Source organism: Agelaius tricolor, unplaced genomic scaffold (assembly GCF_023055355.1).
Source record: "Agelaius tricolor isolate 1412-34295 unplaced genomic scaffold, bAgeTri1.0.p SCAF_9, whole genome shotgun sequence".
Taxonomy (NCBI): Eukaryota; Metazoa; Chordata; class Aves; order Passeriformes; family Icteridae; genus Agelaius; species Agelaius tricolor.
Window position 1 is genome coordinate 24,217,387 of NW_027269269.1, and position 21,039 is coordinate 24,238,425.

At 39.7% G+C, this 21,039-nt stretch overlaps 1 protein-coding gene across 2 annotated transcripts in view; it reads right to left on the reverse strand.

The window, feature by feature from the left end:
- Positions 1-1,071: 1,071 nt before the first annotated feature.
- The window catches only part of SLC22A15 (solute carrier family 22 member 15), a 40,975-nt gene continuing 21,007 nt past the window's right edge, over positions 1,072-21,039 (reverse strand). The window contains exons 6-13 of one of the 2 annotated variants that reach the window (XR_011680138.1): positions 20,058-20,273; positions 18,574-18,714; positions 17,730-17,815; positions 16,201-16,321; positions 15,273-15,345; positions 12,561-12,749; positions 2,495-9,508; positions 1,072-2,440 (exon numbers count right to left, since the gene is read on the reverse strand). Coding sequence is in view for 1 of the 2 variants with exons in the window: in XM_071433290.1 (XP_071289391.1) it covers positions 9,422-9,508; positions 12,561-12,749; positions 15,273-15,345; positions 16,201-16,321; positions 17,730-17,815; positions 18,574-18,714; positions 20,058-20,273 (913 nt within the window). In the remaining variant the exon portion in view is untranslated. Of the gene's footprint in view, positions 9,509-12,560; positions 12,750-15,272; positions 15,346-16,200; positions 16,322-17,729; positions 17,816-18,573; positions 18,715-20,057; positions 20,274-21,039 lie in introns of both variants that reach the window. The other variant, XM_071433290.1, reaches the window with a different exon arrangement.

The following is a 21,039-nucleotide window of genomic DNA, read 5'->3' on the forward strand; positions in this document are numbered from 1 at the left end:
TTGTGCAGTCAAAGCCAAACTGCCAAAGGGAGAGAGTCAATCGTTTGTGCTGTATCTGCTCCAGGCAGTGACAGGCCACGGGACTGATATTCAGGGCTAGAACTAGTTAAATGCAGATTAAGGGCACTGAAAACGGGAGTGGGGGAGGAGAAACAATAGTGGAATAAAACCAGAGCAAGTTGCTTGGCCAGGCTAGTGCAGAAAGGAGCAAGCCATCTCTGCTCATTGGGTTTTCATGGAGGGAAGGAAACAAGCAGATGTGCTTCAAATGGAAAATGGGGTGAATAATGCTACCAGTCATCTGGTGGGAGAGGGACAGTTTGGGGCAGGAGGGAAGAACAGCATTCACAGGAGCACAGAGCTCTTCAGTTTCTGCTACCAGGGACTCTGTGCTCTTTAACAAAGCAAAGGCTGGCAGAGAAAACAATCAAATGGCAGTTTAGAATAGAGCACTGATCCCTATTCCCCTACAGTCACTTTTTCCACGTTCTGACAATATTTTCTTTGCTACTGGACAGGGGACAGGAAATGCAGTCAAGCTATTTATCACCTCATTGCCAGGTAATGAAGACAAATGTTCAAATTTTGCCATTCCCTGACGAGATGTTTTGGCAGGAGCACTGAGGACAGGGACCATGGCCTTGTGCATCTGCATCCACTTTAAGAAGGGGTGTTTAAGAGACAACTAGAGCTCATGGGAACCCCCCCCAGTACATGTTAGTAACACCACCACAGACATTTGGCTATGCTAAACCCCCCAAAGTATTTCCAGTCTTTCAACATCAATCAGCACAACCGAAGCCAGTAGTAAATTGATTCTCACATTCCACTGGTGCCAGTTTTTGTTAGAAATGATTTGTGATAGATATGGTGGAATATATTGATTAGTACTGACAGTCCCAGTTTCCCAGGCGCTTTGTAGCACTGCCTTTCCAAAATGACCTGCTTTCCACCTTGTCAATTTTCTTCTGCAGAGTCCATTAGAAATATCTATTCTATTCTGAGAGCTTCATGTCCCTCCAGAAAACAAAACAAAAGGGTCAGGCAAGTAAAAAAATCAGTACAATAAAATAGGTTTGTGGTGTTGCAAAAGAACTTGTTTTTATTGAGACATTTTGTGTCAGGGGAAGAAAAGGCACAAAATAAGTTACAAAGACATTGGATGAACTGTATGAGTCAGAGGCAGTATCAGAGCTGTTACAAATCACCTAAAAGTTGGTTTACTAACATAGGTTAGCCTCTACAAAATTCTTAAAAGAAAATACGTATTTTTAATTATTGAAATAATTCAGAAATTAAAAGAGAAACTAAAGACAACCAACATTAACTTTTTGACTAAATTCACCTGGGCTTACCCATCATCACCCTCTCTTAGTAGACAAAGATCACTGGAAAATATTTAGTATTACAGAATTATATTAAAAACTCATTAACACATTGTAAATTAAGAACCTGGTATTGACTTTTCGTACCTCCAGTGAAGTACAATACATACAGGTAAGGCAGTATGCATAGGAAATACATTAAGAAAACAGAATAGATAAGTGCAATTATTCTGAATATTTCAACATTTGTTATGGCCCCTCACTATGGCAAAGAACATCTTAAAAAGATGGATCCAACAGCTGTTCACAGAACATATGAATATATCACCATAAAAGGTCCACTGTGGAAAAGCTTATGCTGTCTTCAGTTGTGACTTCTCAGATGAAGTATTCTACAAACAGACTTTCCAGCAGTACAGCTCTGAGTTAACAACAGCACATTAATACAGTTAGAGAAAAGAAAGTACTTCCGAAATATATCAGTCCTCATTTTAACATGGGAATGCTCGTAACACTCAGTATTCCATTAATCCAAATGAAATATTTAACAGTACACACATCAACTATATACAACTTCATTTTTGAACTGAATCTGCTCCCCCTGCCCCCATTACCAATTTCCTGTTACTCAGCTCTCAACTGGCAAGGACTTTTGATTGTTAGTTCAAATTAAACAGGAATGAGAAAACAATGCAAAAGTCTACAGCATACAGAGAATACACAAAGATTTGTTTTCATGATGATGAAAGGTGGAGCAGCAAAAAAAGTAATTTACCCCTCTGGTCAAGAAGAGGTCTAAGTTCTGTCTTCTGAAATCAGCAAGGATGTAAATGCACACAGACAGAGCTTGGCTATAAATGTCTGTTCATGTCCTTAGGAGTTACTTGACCCAAGACAACAGCAACACAGAAAGGCAAGACAGTGCCAGCCACCTGTCAGCCTAGGCCAAGGACTTGATGTGCAAGAAAACCCTGTGGAGTGGTGTATGAGCACGGCTGTCAGGGCTTGGGCAGGGTGTCCTGTCAGGGAAGATGCCAGGGACTGCCTGTGCTGGTCCCAGACAGCTCAGCAGCAGCCAGCACAGGAATTACAGAATGGCTGAGGATGGAAGGCACCTCTGGAGGTGGCACCTCTGGTGGTGCCCTCCATCCTCAGAGGAAGGCAGGCACCTCCTCTGGAAGTCACCTAGCCCGACCTCCCTGCTCAAGCAGAGCCAAGTACTAAAGCAGACTGCCTAGGACCATGTCCCAGTGACTCCTGAGTATCTGCACACATGGAGACTCCACAACCTCTCCAGGCAACCTGTGCCAGTGCTCCATCTCCCTGACATTAAAAAGGTGCTTCCCTATGTTCAGATGGATCCTCCTGTGTTTCAGGTAGTGGCCACTGCCTCTCAGGCCCAGTGAGCACTGACCCACTGCACTCCTACACTGCCAGAAGAGCTGCTGGCACTTGGATAAAAGCACTTTTAAAACAGGGCTGTAAATGCCAAGAAAAAGAGATTACAGTGCTACAACAGCACAAGACAGAGAGACAGCTGAGCAGGAGAAACACCAAAGGAAAATCAGCCTGAGCAGAGGCTGAGAGTAGACTCAAAAGGAGCTACAACTCTAAATGGACTGTGGCTGGTGTTGGAACCCACAGGAGAGCAGCGGAACAAGAAACACAGAGCGGTGAATAAACAGAAGCACAACAGACTGATCCCAGTCTCCTGCGCTGGCTGTTGCCTTGCTAAAGGGACTGAGCATGACAAGCAGCCAAGGAACTGGAGGATGGCATGGGTAGAAAGAAGGAAGACCAGTGTCTGGAGAAAAGCAGCAGTATTTTCCTTAAGTGTTTTCATTATTTTTAATTCCAATACCAAAGCAGTAGCAAAAAAAACTCTAATTGGCAATAAATCAAATTGATTAAAGCCCCCCAACTCAAAACTTACTGTTCCTGAAAAGTCATGCCTTCAGCTGACATTAGTATAAAATTAAGGGCTTTCTGTCCCTTTAAAGGCAAACAACACATACAGAGAAGCCATATTCTAACTGTGTAATTATGAAGCTCCTCAGAGGTTTTAAGTCTTTTAGCTAAATTTAAAAAGCCTTTGACAAAACCTTTAAAAGTGAAGGATGACTTGAGGACTAAGTCATGGATTCCCACACAAATAAAAAAAAGGAAAAATTTTGTTGTTTCCCCAAAATCAATTAAATACAAAAGTGACAACAAAAAGCTCAACATAAAAGAGGTAGCCTAAAAGATCAAAATACTATTTGATTCAGGAAGCAAAGGTAGTGCAATAAAAGTATCCATATGAAAAACATACTTCCCATTTCCACATTACTCAAATTTTAACAAGAATAAAATAAAATTTGGGTTGGATTTTGAGGAGCAAAAGGGATCAAATACTAGAAACCAGTATTTTAAAGGTATATTTGAAATCAAAACATACACAATTCTCACCACAAATTCCCTAGCAGTTTCTGCTCTGTAACAGTTTTCATCAGTATCTGCAAAACTGATTTTTCCTACAGACTAACATCAGAAATGCACATTTCCCAATCAGGCTTCCATAATTTAAAAGCATTTTGTTTGGAAACAGATGTACCAGATACCTCTCCCAGGAGATTTTTCAGTAAACACAACTTTCAATACTGGCAAAGGTGTTCTTACCACCAGAATTTTGCCTGGCTTCTGACAAAGTAGGTACAAAATGAGCACCTCAGATGTGTTGGTGGGAAGCAGAAGCATGCATGATAAAGACAGATTTCCTCTAGAAACCTTCAGTGAATGAGGGCAGGCAAGTATTTAAACATATTCCATCCTACAATCTTACTGTATACACCCCATGGTCCCCCTTTATTCTGTACACATAGCAGAGAATGGCTTGAAAGAGATAATCTTTCTTCTGGGCCTAATCAGCCCTTGCTGCAGAAAGTTTTATCCACCTGCTTTTTTGCTGTCAAACATGCAGCCATAACAAGGCTGACTTGCAGTGAATATTAGTTGTAGTAGGGATTTAAAATCCATACGTTATTATTTAGCAATGCCTCAGAGTGTGCATTTTATAAAAACCTGCTAGATCCCATGAAGCTCCAAGCAAACTATTTACTAGCAATGCTAATTTGTAAGATAGATGAATGAACTAACAAATTCCAGTGTGCAGTTTTTAACCAGGTTTTATCAGTCTTAGAGAGTAAACTTTGACACTTGCAACTCAGAATCAAAAGAGGTTCTGCAGATTTCTCTGTAATGGCTACATATCAACTCTGAATGTTCTACAAAAAGAACACTTTAATCCTTCATTTAATTTCTTTGGTTTCTCAGAAACAAAAGCTACTTAAGTGAACTAAGCAATGAAAGACAAACAAAGGTAACTCTCTGTCCCTATAGTTTCAGGGATGCTTGTAAATACCAGTTCTGCAGACCAGTTCTGCATGGATGAAGTCTAAATAAAGGCAGCTAGAACTAGTTTTGGACTATTGCACTCTAGCAAAAACTGTCTTTGGCACACATATAATCCAATTCTATGATGCTACTTTACACATAGTCCCATATAAAATTGACGGAGGAAATTAAAGACTACTTTCACAAAACAGGCACTTCAAATTAGAACAAAAAAATCTGTTCCCTATTAGGCAATACAGGAGCATTTTTCAGAATGACAGAAACAGAGAATAGTACCAAAATTGGGATGAGAAAGTTCAGTAAATTCAGACTACCAGGGTAAAAGTTGTACCCAGCTCTACTAGCCTTAAATAACAGTAGCACCTGGAAAATCTGAAGGCTACAACAGACTAGACAAAATTAAAATACATCAAAATACACAGCATGGAAAAATTATGTATAAATTTGTTCACCCTCCAATTCCACATTTAGATCTGTCAGAGAGGTTTTCTTATGTAGATGTCTTTCTCCCATGTATCTTGCAGTAAGATACAACAAATGAGACTCAAAATACAGCTATACCCTAAGTCTCCTGTTTGGTAAACAGCTGAATATAGACATTTCTGATACAAGCATTGTGTCAGGCCAGACTAACTTCCACCATCAAATGACAGCACTGCTCTTGGGCTTTTCTGACATCTTTACTGCAAGGCTCACAGTCTGCAGTCACAGATTCAGCTGTGTCAAAGAGCTGGACCAGAGAAGCGCTCATGGGATGGGAAAAGGGAGAAATAGCACACAACCTTCAGCTAAATCAAAATACTGCTCACCCAGTCTGCATTCAGTGATTATTATCTGCATTCAGAAGACTCAAGAACAAGAGTTTTAGTTCTAATATTCCCTTTAACACACTCCAGGAAAATTTCCTCACTTTCCCTTTTTCCTGAGTACAAGAAAAACATTCTCTTGCAAACTGCTTTTACATGCTTAGGTGAAATATGCTGTAAAATGTATGGCTCAACTGCATTCCCCGTGGCTCTGTAAATCATATCCTACTAACCTCAGAACATCCACACAGTTTGGAAAAGCTGGCATGGATTGCACACTTTGAGCTAATGAACACATGGCTCCCATCCTTAAAGCCTTGACTGTAACTGTGGTGGAAACAAGCTGCAACCTGCGCCATGTTAGTTGGGTGTCTCTGGAGGGGCTCCTTACTCAGCATCCTGACCTGAACAGAGTCACCTCTGGCTCTCCTTGAACACAGAGCTTCCAAGTTTCTGGTATGTCAGGGGTCTCTGAACTTTCCCAATTCCTCATTAGAGAACACTATCTTTGTTTTCAGGAAAAAATTAAAATTGTATTGTATTAAAGGGTATTTCTACCCAACAGCTATTTTGTGTTTTCACTTACCCTTGCCTAAAGTGTTTCAGTTGAATCCTCCATTTTTTTTTTCACTTCTTCCAGCTCATTCTCCTCCATGCTGCCTCACATGACCTGTCACTCTCCTTCACTCTTAGATCTATTCACTCATCACTTGTGAGCTCCCCAGGAAGGTGAGGTGTGTTTGGGATTCTGCTGAGACCTGACTAATCAGCACCATGGGAAAACCTCTCCTCTCTAGCATAATCCCAACTAAATGAGCTACCTGAAAAAAAATAAAAGAAAAGGGAAAAAAAATCACAACCAAAGGAATCCAGAGAAGAAATTCCACCTTGGGAAAAGCGGTATCTCAGTGCCTGCACAACATGAAAATGGCTAACAGTACTGGTTACTCTAGCAAAAAACATGGCAGAAGATTATCATACTGCACTAAACTACAGCAAGAACCTTGGTCTCAGACTCCTAGCACTACAACATGTAGTAAACTGACGTACCCAGTGTTCTACTTTCCAGCAGCTCCTCATAGCAAACTCACTACCCAGACACTAAGATACAACTATCTCAATATTGTAAAGCATTACATATCATGGGTAAGAAGAAAAGTGATCCTATAGGTTTCTGTACCAGAAGGCCAGCTCATACTAAAAATGAACAGCCTCAGAAAAGAAACTTAATGCACCTAATAGATTTGAACTTCAGAACACAAAGCTGGAATACAAAGTTTGATGATACATTACTGAGCTCCTCCTGCAGGGATTCTCTCGTCTAAACTTTCTGAATTAATTGATATGGGAAAGTAACAATGGAAGATTTATAATTCCTTTTTAAATATTCCCTTTAAAATTCCAAAGGTGAAAACATGGGACAGATTTTAAAGTTAAAAAAGAGCAGCAATTCCTATGCAAAAAAAAATTGCTAATTTTGTCTTCACTCTTGTTTTTGCAATTTTACATATGTATACCAATAACATAAAAGTGCATGAGTAGAGAGGTACATTTAATTTTTAGTTGAAGACTCCCAAAATCTAGCTCAGGTCCTGCAAAGAGTAATCTTCTCCACCTGAACCATTACAGCATCTTACTGTTAAAGAAAATTCTATTGAGGGTCTTGTGGCATTACACAGGGTTGCCAGGAGCAGATAATGACACCTCCTGACTTGTTCCACCCAACATCCAGAGAGGGACAGAGGCAACAAACACCTAAAAACAAACTTCTAAAAACACCTTGGCAACGTGTTATTACTGCCAGGCTTACTGCTGTTTGCCACCAGCAATAAAAAGTCATTTTCCCAGCTGTCCAGAAATTAAAGTGCGAGTAAAAAATTTAAAACTATTTGAATAGCTCCAACTTTTCCAACTATTTCTAAGTACCTTATTTGGTAAAATTTCCTTATACACAAAAGGGCCAAATAAGGCAGAAAGACTACCCACCTGGGTTAAAAAGTGCCACATCTACAACAACTATTCAACAGTCTGGTAGGGAAAAAAAAAGTGAAGACCATGAGTGAGAATTCTTCCAGTGAAGAATAATACAGGCAAAAATCACAACAATACTAATAGACTGTTCATAGGGACTGAACTTCCCAATTTTGCTCACAGTCAACACCTGGATGAAGTTCACACCCAATTGGAATGCTGCATGTGTCAAACTGCAGACTCTGGGCTGCTCTCTGCACCAACCAGGGCAGTTGCACTTTGCTCAGCATTACAGTTCCCAATGAGCAAAGTTCAAGCAGCTAGCTGCAAACTTCAGATGCTGGTTACTTTCACTTTCTTGCAGAGTAAAGGAACTTCCCTCTTTAACCAGGAAATATTCAGCAGACAGCTTTCTGATATTTTTAGACCCACCTTTTTTAATTCTAAGATGTGCAAAAATGACTCGTGAGCCTGAAAATATATTTACTGCCATTGTGTGCCACTTTGCTAGGAACTCAAAGTAGGAAGACTAACATTTTATGGAAACCAATTTTAACAAAGAGAAAGCCACAGGTTAGAGGATGAAGATGACAACGTCATAAAGAAAACTGAATCTCTGTAAGGCCCCATTTTTGTAGTTGGAACATTCCACATGTTTCACACTTTGGGATTCCATATCTCTCTAATGAAGCACTTACAGAAAGTTCAGTGAAACAGGAAAGTGAAGCTGTTTTCCTTAACAAGGTCAAGTAACCAAGTGCTTGAGCAAGCATTGGTTAGAAAACATCAAGTAACCAAAAAGGTCCAAAGAGATTTGCTGTCTTTTTACATTAAAACCTTAGCTACACACGAGATTTTAAAATAAACACTAGCAGCTTCCTGATAACAGCACCCAAAATATAAAAGCACTCCACAGTTCCTCTTACCATTTCAGAGTTAAACCTGTTCCAGAAATAAAGACCCAGACAAGTCCACAGAAGTGAGCTATACATTCTACCACACCACACACACGGTATGTGATAAATGCCTCACCTTTGTTGCACCCAGGAAATGATATCCATCACAGAATTATTTCACTCCACAGAGAAGTTGCTGCGCTTCAATAGTTATGGCAAAGTGAGGACAAGGTAAAAGTAGGCAAAGCTATAAACAGCCATGCTGAGATGTGGGGAACATGTGGCAAACATATGCACAAGACCAAGAAAAAGCTTTTTTGTATGAAAAGAAGGAAAAAAGTCAATAACTTTCCTTATGTTCGCAGGCTTTGCGGCTGCTCTTTTGCATAGTCCTTCCTCCCAACCCTCCATTATCACTCAGTTAAAGCCCAGCTCATGACTAACCACCTGCACCTGTAACTCTGCACAGGTGTGCACACAGAAACCTTTTGTTCACAGCTGCCTCTCCTCTATTGAATATGCAAAAGCCATTTTAACATACAATTTCAGCAATTTGTTCCCATTGGAGTAGCACACAGCACATTCTCTGACCCACTTTCACTTCCATCTTATGGAAAATACAGTGGTTGTTTCCAAGTTTACCAATTTGTACTGAAATAAAATCCACCACCTTGAAAATAAAATACTAAACGTGTACTGATGATCTGTCCAAATCTGTCTAAGCCTAGGGTATACCCTGGGCTTCTGAAATACATCATCTCACTCCTGCTGTCTCACCTGGCTTCAAATGCAGTCTGTGCACTGTATTCTGAACCACAAGAATTGGAATGGCTGCCTCGTATGGAGAGCATCAGTGATGTCATCAGTCTGAACAGTACTCAAATCCCTCTCCAAGCAAGGAAAAACACAGGCACTTGCCCAATGACATTGCCTGGCAAGCAATATTTGTCATACAGTACAAGTACTTGTCATACAGCTGGACTGACTGGGCAAGAAGAGGCATAAAATAGGCCAGTGTTTCTTCTTTTCATTACTTGATCATGTGAGTCTCTTCATCAGCATCATAGAATTCCTCATCTTCACTTCCACTCCCTGTGGAGCTGTCTTTGTCTCCAGACTAGAAGCAAAAAGGAAGTTGTTAGTTAGACTAAAGCCACTAGATCAGTCTCAACATAAAGAGCATTCCACTTCTGTGGAATGCTAGTATAGAAATGTAAGAAAACACAGGTCAAACCACTGTATTAAAACTTTATAAAAGACTTTACGTGAATTCAGATTCAAATCCTTGGTTCTTCAAAGTATCTTTAAAAGACATGGGGTTGTAGTGGATGAACTTTCTCTGCTCCACCAGTACACTAGAGAATATATGCAGGAGACTGGCTAGAGTGGTTCTGAAAGGGCAATCTACTAAGCTTTCTTAAATTTAGTCTAAAGGGCCTACTCTGTGGAGAGCTACTGCCAACATAGTAGCTCACCACAGCTCAGAACACACATACTACTTATTTAGGTAAAGCTTCTCCATCCCCAATTCATACTTTTCCTCGGCTAGCATGGACATTTTACTCTGCAAGTTGAATTAAAAAGATTCCCCTGCAATGCTAAATGAAAGTGTTATGGAAAAGGGAAAATCATTACCATGCTGTATGTTCAGAAGGTAAAATTCCTATTATAGGCATCCCTACTCCAGTCAGAGTCCTTTTCACAACATAATTTATACCACATACCCAAAATAAATACAGCTATTATAGCTAATTGATTTTTATTTGGCCAGTATAGCATTTTTCCACGGAACTGACACAAACGATTCCAGTTAAAAAGGTTCTCCCGCTAGTATAAGCTCCATCTCATTTGATTATTTAGGATTTTTTCCCCAATATGCTTGCATCCATCCTAAGACCTCTGCCCGCCTGTCATATGCTAAGAAGGGTGAGAGAGAGGGTGAAAAATAGAGAAATGGAAATAGTGCTCCTGACTGACAGTACCATGCAAGCAAAATCTGTAGCTTTAGATCTCTCTTCAGAGGAGCTTTGCTATAGCAATGTGCGTTAACTGCAAAGGAATTTCAAACAGTTTGAGCACTACGACCTGTCAGAAGATGTAAAGGGAATCGTGTTAGGCTTCTTTTTTCTAGACTTCTAAAACTATTTGAGGAAAGTGAGGCTATTACTGGATGCTGTCCAACTTGAATATCACATTCATGTATGTTAACAAGAACAAAACCTCCATTCTGGGCAATCAGAACACATGTTATCTTGAAAATGGTACAAAAGGACAATGGATTCCACAGGGGGAATTCAGGGTATGCCAAATAAATTCTAAATCTTTCTCACAACAGCTTCATAAGACCTCTCATGGCCTTGTCAAATAGGGTTAATGTTTAACAGCTTCCCATTTTATCAGCACTTTCTTTGTGAGCTTTAAAATAAATCCCTAATGCATTCCAGATATAACTTCACTGAAGTTACAGGATTAGTTAAGGCCCGAACCAATGACATTTTCATTCAGATTCAGTAATTTTAATCCATCCTGGGCAAAATGTTCCTGAAAACCATTCAGAACAACGCCCCCTTTTTGTGGGTCCTGTTCAGGTTGGGATTTTTAAAACGCCTACAGAAGGACAAGCAAAGAAGATTTAAACTTGACAGGACTGACTGACATAAGCTAACCAATTTGTGGGAATACTAACAGACAATACTTGTCACCTCAAAGGGCAACCAACTAAGGACTGCAGTTGGTTAAAGAAGAAATGAAAAATGTGACTTCCCACCTGTAAGCTGGAACACCTGCACTGCTTACAAAAATTGCTTTCGTTGGTAAACCATCTGCACAATTGAGATGTAATAATCGTGTAATTACCAAAATAACAGCTGATGTCAACGTATATGATGGATTTGTGTAGTCAGCAAGAACATGGTGCCATAACACATTATCCAGTATGGTTGAAAATGTTTATAAAATAAGCATGTAAAGTAGCTAAAATATAAAATTAATGGTTACAGGGCTGCCTTTTTCAGCCTTTCTTCAAGGGTGCTTTTGTCACTAAACTGTGCTGTCCTATCAAGAACTATTACAGCTAAACCTGGTGAACAAGGCAACGCATTGAAGCTTCTGATAGGAAGCAAATGTCCCTATTCTAGAAGTATGTGACTTCTGTGGAAATAAAATTAGTAAAATGTGAAAATGAGTACCTATGAATGTCAGAGTGCTTGACCAACAACTATTCAAATGAAAGTAAAGGTGTTAAAATGATCCTGTCTCATCTCAGCCTAATGGGGCAACTAACATTGTTTGTTATGAGTTTCCCTTCAAGTCTTCTGACCACTTATTCTATTTCTGTAAGTCCCTTCATACTTCAAGTTTTAGGACCAGGATTTAAACTTTAAAACTTTACCCAGATTCAAACATCCACTCCCAGCTCTCTAGCCCCTTCTCTCTAATCCCACGTCATTCACAGAGAATTAACCATGTCAAAAAACCTCCACGTGAGTGGAAGATACAGAGAGGTATCCAGGAAGACACCCAGAGAGGTGTCCAGGAGTTTAATGAAATAAAGTGATGTGAAAATCACAATTCAAGGAAACCTCATTGAAAAACATCCTGCTGCCACATTTATTTATGCTTATACCTGGGAGTTTTGTAGTTCCAGTGTTTTCAATGAATCTCATTTCCCAAAGTCAATAGTGGGAGAGATCTCAGAGGTTAGTCTGGCTTTAACCCATTCAGAGCCTGTCTAGTACAGATGTGCTAACTGGCCCTGCAGAATAGCTGGGGCAGGTCAGAAGTAGTCTGCTGCCTTTGAGAGCAGCCCTTCACAAGCAGGCTTCTGGTTTTGTTAACATCTAAGGCTTCTCAAGCTTCAGTGTCCAGCTTTGGCTGAAACACACTGTAGCAATCAGTCTTTGAGATTAGAGATGCACAGACATCACTTTATCCCAAAGGGAAATGTTGTAAGCTTGTGGCCTTGAAGGGATGAATTAATCCAGCTATATTTCAGCCTGCATCTCCAGAAAACATTTCAGATGTGATGGTAGGACTGCTACACTATCTTCTCCTTGGGGCCTAATCTCCACAGGCTAAGAATCACTACCCTAACCTATTTAGAGTGGCAGATTCAAGCTGACAGCTGAAATAAACACAACAGAAAAGTGCTAGGAAAAGAATTAGTATACCTGTGAGCCATCTAGGGCTTGCAGTGACATGGCTTCATCACCCAGCCTCCAATAGGAGCACACCTGCAGGTCTGAAATAGTTTCTAGCAAAGGGCTGTTTAAGGTCTCTGGCAACAACAAGCTTAAGAGCCCAGACAACAGACCAGTTGCTCCAAACACAATGTAAGGCAGAGACCACTGTACAGATTTCTGGAAAAAATAACAGTTAGGTTGAGATTGATTCCTTGTAGTTGCATATTAAAGGACCTAGCCTTTACAACCATTTCCCCTGACAGTGTTTGTGTTTCTATTTAGCACAAAAGTCATCAATCCTTCTGTCGTGGGTTTTTTTGTTTGTTTGTTTGTGTTTTTTACCAGTATTGCCAACTGTATCTTGTCAGTACTATTAGAACCCCACAGATTTTGTAATGAACTTCAATAAAAGAAACACCTGCTGAATTTGAACTCAATTCTTGCCTCTAATGTATGTACTTTGTAACAAATGTAACATTGCTCTATAGAAGGGAATAGATACCCCAGAAACACAGACGAGCTGCTTGGAGATCTCTTGAGGTTATCTAGACAACCACCTACTCAAAGAACAATTACAGCCTCAATTAGATAAGTCAATCACTGCTTCACATAATCAAATAGCAACCCCCCCCCCCCCCCCCAGTAGATTGTTCCAGGCTGCATTATGCCTCTCAAAAACATTATTTTCTAAATTTCTTATATAACCCCCCAAGCCAAAATTTGTGATAAACATATGATAACAATGTGGGATAGCCTTACAAAAGCTTTCCCTGCTCTCCTCCCTTTCCTCATCCATATTGCCTTCCATGATGAAATGGCTGACTATCAAATCAAGCTGGCTGAGAAGGAATTGTTCTTAATAAATCCATGTTCACTGATCCCAATTACCTTCCTTGCCTTCACATGCTTATAAATAGATTCTCGGAGGACCTGTCTCAGTCCTCCCACAGACTGAGTTAGAGGTGCTCAGCCTGTCACACCTGGGTTCCACTTTCTGATATTGAAGACACACACAGGATGAGCCTTTTTCCTCCCACAGCTACCAGTGATCCTTCACTATAATACTGGTTTACCACAGATGATGAAAACACTTGCTCCACTATCACAACCATTCTTATGGAATCTTACCCCATGGAATGGAAAGCTTTCAGCTGTAAGTGTTCTTGAACCTACTACTCCTCCTACTGTTTGCTGGCCTTCTGCTTCCTCAGCTGTGCTGACAGGCAGAGTATTGGAGAGAAGCTTTGTCTCTCAAGACTGAAGCCCAAGTACTTCAGCTTATTCCATGTCACCCACCAACGGGATGCCCCTCCCATTCATCCACAGGCATATTTTTCTTTAGCTGACAGAACCCCTATTTATGCTCCTGGCTCGTTTTAGCTTCAACGGAGCTTTGGCATTCCTGGCATCACCTGTAACAGCCCAAGCAATGTTTATACTTCTCTTCTGATGCCTGTCCCTGTTTTCACAGTAAAGAAGGCTCATTTTAAAACAGGGAAAGAGTTTAGCTGTTTGTTTCAAAAACTCACATCGTAGAGAGCAATTCTAAATTGATGCAAATAACAGGCTGTGATCAAATAAAAGACCAACATTTCATCTCTTATCTCAGCAGTTAACTTCTCCTATTTTTACTATTATGAGATCTCCAGGCAAAAGACACTGAAAATTCTTTAAAATACCGGAAGAAATGGTGAAACACAAAAATTACTGATTATTTTCTCAAATCAGGGTTCATTTGTTATGCAACCAAAGCTACTTTCATTTTCATGGAACCCCTTCACACATTATGATCCAAGATTTGTGTTTCATACAGTATCAAATGTCTGGCAGACACAACATAATGAATGCCCCAACTGCTACATAAAAGCTGCCTATTAAATCCACCTGGTAGACGGGCAGCACTCTTGGCTTTGCCTGTTGCTCCCCAGAGGTGCTCACGCTCTCACCTGCCCAGTGCTTCGTTCTGCAGATTAAAAGACTCTCTGTGCTCACCTGCCCTTTTAACCTTCTGCCTCACATGTAAAATGGCAAATGGCAGAGAGGAATATTACCTGAGATGAAATCTGTCACATTAAAGGAATTGTCACAGGGCCTCAGCAAACAGCTGGGAAAAACTGGCACACTTTTTCCTGCATACACATAACACACTAAGCACAGGAAAGTAACAGTATCATTCCCATGTTTTGTTCTTTAGAATCTTTCTTTGCCTTGCCAGTGCATCAGATCTCCACATCACCTTCATTTACTGAAAGGCAAACTGCTTTGCTGATATTATAACCCATGGATATTTAATGAAGCGTACTGACATTAAAACAAACTTTTTCTCAAAAATATGAGTTATTGAGCCCATATGCTTAATTTGGATGCAGTAGTTCTTTTAACCACATGGGTGTTTTGTTATTGCTTGTGCAGGGTTTAAAATTTGGTATCACCATCTTGGTGATTTGAAATAATTATATTTTAAGATCCACTAGCTGGGTCCCAAAATTCCTACAGAGCTAAAATATCTTCTAAATTAAATAATGCTGAGGTTCTGTCTAATCACACAGAAGATTCTGCAATGCTTTTGGCCTACCATGATATTTTAAGATAGGCAATTTATGTATCTTAATTTATAAATGAAATTTATCCCACACATTCCCATCTCTGGTGCACCAGAACCACAAAACAAGAATATATGTAACAGAAGTTCAGACAAACCAATGAAGGGACAAAAGGCGCAATGATTCCACCAACACGGGAAAACATGGAGCAGGCACCCATTCCAACATTCCTATGAAAAAAACCAAAAATAATTAATCTTTTGAAAAGTGTTACTGAGCAAGGAAAAAGACTCATCAGTCATGACCCTGAGCACATTAACTGGCAAAGAAAAGTCAAATGTAACTGAAAGCATCCCAAGACCGGAATGAAACATGATTTTTGTGATTAAAATGAAGCAAAAATCCCCTTTAGATTCAAAATTTTTACATACACACATAGGCAAAACAAGTGTGATTTCAGTTCATACATCTTGCCCACGTCTGAAACTCTGGCTGAATTAATTTATTCAAATCCTACTTATCATCAGATTTACCCACTCATGAAAAACACCACAGTATGGTTTCACTGGTGGCTGACCACCACATGCACCTCTATGGCAGAAGCTCCTGTCTTCCCTGTCAGCAAAAGCAGGGGGTGCTTCTGCCCCTACTGCTGCTCACACACAGCCTGTGAAGCATCAAGTTACTTCAACAAAGTTTACTGACCAGCCATCTTCAGTGTTTCTGGTTAAGCGTGTATGATGATAGAGTTGTCTGGTTTTATAAAGCACTCATTAAAAGAAATATCTGCAGTGCTATAGTTATCCTCATTAGTAGAAGGAGTTGTAAGCAGGCCAAGCAGCTAAGGGTCTATTTTACCGTTACATAAAAATACAGTCAGTCTGAACAGAACACTGCAAACTTGATGGAAGAGGGAGTGAGAAGATGATAAGGGAAGAAATTTCAGATGTAAAACTACATCTAACCCTTATATGTAACTGAAAAAATCAAATTAAAAAGTATTGTTAATAGAAAAAAAAAGAGAAATAAAAGATGATCATGTAAGAGAACCAGAAAAACAAAGACTTAAAATTAACTTGTGTTACCTTATGACTGTGGGATAAAGTTCTGATGTGTAGATGTAGACAATATTAAAAGCAGCACTGATTGTCAGTTTTCCCAGCAAAGACAGAGAGCGACTGTTCACCACTGCAAACACTCCAGTATCTGAGAGAGAAAATGTGACCCTTGTAAGGTTTTTGAGCACTCCAATACACCTCAAAGCATTTCAATCACACAATAGTATGGTGTGAAAAGGAATCTAGTGAAGAATCTAAAAGCTGAAGCTATAACTCAGTATTTTCAGTCTACCACTAATTAAATACTAAATGAGTTCTATCAGAAAGTTCAAGAGGAGTATAACAGATATCTCTTCCAAAAGTGAGTAAATTTTTTTTAAACAAGAGTCCTATTCATTGTCATTTCTATAGTATGACAATATTCTTCTAACATTATTACTTTGAAAGGAAGATGCTGTGAAGAATCACACTTAAATTTCCTATCCAGCTTAGTTTATCAGAACAACCAGTGCTTATCTGCTTTTAACAGGCAAATCAGAGCTCATGCCCAGTGAAGACAGGTGCTTGCTTCTGGCCAGTGAGCCCTTTCAGTTCCCCAAGCACTTCAACTTTGCCTGACTTGGGCAGTTCAGTACACAGATGATTTCCTGGGGTGGGGGTCTCATGGTTCCAAACCAGAATATTTCCAAGTGTCCATGCTCAAGGACCTGGAATAATTCTGAAAACTTGAGTTGCATCCCTTTAAAAAAGCTTTACCTATTAGACCTACTGCCACCTAGGGCAAATTCTGTACTCTGTCATAGATGTTTAATTTCTTGAATCACTCTTCAAGCATTTGAAACATTCTCTTACTTTATGAAAGGTAATATACATCCACAGATCTTACAAGCAAGGTGAATTTATCTATCTGGTTTTAAAAAGAAAAATTGCTACATAATCTGAAAATTAACATTAGTGCATCTTCACACAAAAGATCTTTAATTTCACATTTTTTAAAGACTCCCCAATTCAGAAGTTTCAGAACGCTCTCCTGAGCTGTAAATTGTGTAGCCACATTACTATTACCACAACCACACTACTTTTGAATAGTACAGAGCAGTGTGGGAAAGATGGGAACTTGCTCCAGCACTCAGTTCTTCACATCTTCTAATACTGATCTTCCACTTGGAGAGTTATATCCAAGTTTTATGGGTACTACTTACACTAACCTGTCATCTAGCTATAGGAGATACCACAAGAATATAATTCATTGGGATTATGTCAGAAACATTGGAAAGGAGCAACCAATGTGAACAGAAGTAAAGGGCAGAATCCAAAGGCAAAAATTCAAATCCAAACCTTACTAACAAGTTTTCTCTAAGGTCTTAGGGAGGTTAATGCTTATTGTTCTTTTTCTAATGAGTTGGCTCATTAGAAAAATGAGCTTCTCCAGCTTCAAAAATTGAGACTCACATATGGAATGAGCCTAATCTTCCAGCAGCCATCAAATTGTTATGCTGTAGGATGCTGCTTTTACCAGATCTTATCACATACTCCAGAAACAAAAAACTACTTACCTCTCTTCTTAGGCAGAAACATGACAATAAGACAGGCCAATCCTCCCAGGAACAGAAATGCACTCAACGTTCGCTTCCGACCAAACCTGATACACAAAGGTAACAAAGGTTTATATTCTGCATTAGGTTTGTGGGTTGCAGAGTAATGAATCCTCTGAATTCACACTGACTCTTTCTTTGCAGTTGGGAATTCTGAATTCCATCTTCCACCAACACCTCCTCTCACACCGTTTTTAAACAAGCTTCTGCTGCACACTTAACAAAATGAGCGCCAACTTTATACAGCGACTGACAATTTCTAGGATTTGGGGTTGCTTCCCGCTGTGTGTGACATTTGTAAACCTCCTCAGGAGACACAGAGCAGAGACTGGGAGGAAATTCTACAAAAACTGAGAGACACTGGACAATGGCTCTCAATGTATCGTGGTTCAGGAAAAGGCAGAATATCTGCTCTGCTCTCACAGTAGCTCAGAGAGGTACTGCTATTGAAGGAGACCACAGGACAGCCCGGGCAGAGTGGAGTAGGGATAGCTCTGTCCCAGTAGCGAGGATGGGATCACGGGGCAGCGGTGGGAAGGACGCTATCTAGTGTTAGCCTGCAGGCAGCGCAGCTTCCTCCGAGCTACATCAAACCCACCCAAGCCAGAGGGATGGCTCACCGTGAGGCGAGCGACTGAAAACAAGTTATAAACTGCTATTTGAAATAGACATAAATGGCGCTTTCACATCGAAGTGGGAAGCCCCACAAAACAGATACAAGCTAGCAGGTGTGATACACAAAAAAACCTATCTTTGAGAAAATTTATAAGGAAATCCTGAATGAGTTAATAAATTCCATACTTACCATTTTCGGTTAATCAAGTAAATACAGATTGGGTACGCTGGGATTTCTATCAAGCCTGACAGGGCTAAATTGGCATAAATATTTCCACCTAAGTCACCCACATTAAGGGTAAGACCGTAGTAAACCAAGCTGCACACAAACCTGCAAAAGACAGGAGAAAAAAAAAAGTGAAATCAGAGCTGACACTTTGCCTGCCAAATCAAAGCACTGGTCTGGCACAATACACTATAAACTATATCTAGTGTTTCAGCAGATAGGTCTAAAATGTTTCTCTGTGAGTGTATGACGCCTACTAGGGAAATAAACCATTTTGTCCCAGCAAAGACCCAATTCCTGACTTACAACTGAGTAAAACTTAAGTCTATACTTACAAACAACATGCATAAACCAGTATAAAGTTAAAATACAACCATGACTCTATTATTTGACTTCAAAAATGTCCTTGTCCCTTTTGTTTTTATCAGGTTACACTTTCATCAACACTTTTTCCAGTTGTGTGTAAACCAAATTTCTCAAGCAGTTCAAACAACACTTCAACCTTCTTTTAATTTCTACACCCTGGTCCCATTTTATTCATTTGTTCTCCAACTCTGTTTAACTTTTCTTTTGTAACCCTATTGTGATGTTAACCCCTATAAAAGGGAGTTGTCTTTACAGAGAGGAAAGAAACCGGTCACTAATTCATTCAGCAGAAAATCAGCAATTCTCATTTAAGGAACAGAATAATCAACTATTTATTCAGCAGTAAGTACTTTGAAAAGCAACATGAAAACACTCAGTGCTGTATGCTGACAAAGCCATTTGATTTATTCTTAATTGATATATCTTTCCCAAATATATGCATTATAAAAGGAACTATATGAGCAGTCATGCCCAAGAACCTGCATACAATGTCGCACATAAGGTTTTTTTAAAGAAGCAGCAAAAGACCTCAGAGCTACCAAGATATCTGAAAAAAAACAGGCACTTTTGGGGTTAAATTTCTACTAGTAACTGGAGGGAGCATCATGGGCTCCTGGTCCTCACTGCAGCAACAGCAAGCATTTTCTCTTAAGAACTGTTGCCTACAATGTCTACTCATTAGACAAGGTAGGCCACCCACCTGCTAATGTGCTCCTTACACACAAAACAAGAAATAATCCATGAGAAGAGATACTGACAGCTGTGGGCCTAAGAGGAGGACACTGTGACTAATCTCAGCAGCCTTGTGGGTCAGAACAGGAGGGGCAGTTCTCAACTATTTTGAGACTCAAAACACAAGATAGAAATGCAGAGATAAAACGCCTCAGAACTGGACTGTAAAAATGGCTTTGTGCTAGCAATGTACTAAGGAAATACTCTAATAGATACTTAAATAATATAAAGGATCCTTTTTAGGTACAGTGTCCCTAACAATCTGTAGGATGAGGCAATTCTCAGCACCACATTCTCAGACTTAAAGAGGTCGCAGCAGCACAGCTGGGCCTACAAAGCATTTCCAGTACCAGGTGAACATCATGATCAAGGTGCGTCCCAGGAGAATCCTGTACCGGAACAGGTCCAGAAAACTGCCAGCCTCTCTGGAGCTCCTCTCTGCTGGGAGTTTTAATGAAAAAGTGCATTTCTGCTTGCGGTTCCTCTTTGCAATGAGGTAGAGGGCATCTTCTGCCTCGTTCAGACGGCCCTGGGAATAGAGCCAGCGGGGGGACTCGGGAATGAATCTGAAACACACACACACACACAGACACCTTTAGGGGTTTTCTTCTCCATGAGGCTGGACTTGTCTAAAGGAATAAGACTGAAATGCACTTCAGTATAATAAAGAGTTTTCGAACAACCCTTCAGGTATAAAATTCATGTACTGAAACAGAAACAAAGCATGTTGAAAGGAAACGTAAGGCGTACATAATTTAGATACCAAAATATTACACTGAGTGCATACATATATACACACATAGAACGACATTACAAGTATGATTTTATACATATATATATATATATATATATATATATATATATATATACACACACACATATACATGCAAGTATGATTAGGATCCTGTCTGTGGAGAATACATAATAAAGGAGGCACACATTACTACAAGTAATACAGGATGCTTTTTTAAGACCCACTAGTTCCATTTCTCATTTTCCACAAGACCAACTTCCACTTCCCAGATTTCAGCTTTTTACCAAATTCTCTCCTATAGATAAGAAGGCAGAAATTGTGCAAAGGTCATGCTCCTTGTGTGCACTCTTCACCTGACAGGTCTGTAACTCCAACAGTATCTACTACACACATCTTTTATTATATTCAGGCTTCCAGACCTAATTTAAACTTCAGCCTTTGGCCGGAAGCTTTTTATGATTTTTGTCTCAGACCAAAAATTTTATTTTTCCTCTAAATTTAAAAGAATGTGATTCTGTGTTTTCACAAAAAAAAGAGCTTAGAAAAGAACATACTTTCTTCCCCAGGATAAAAATCTG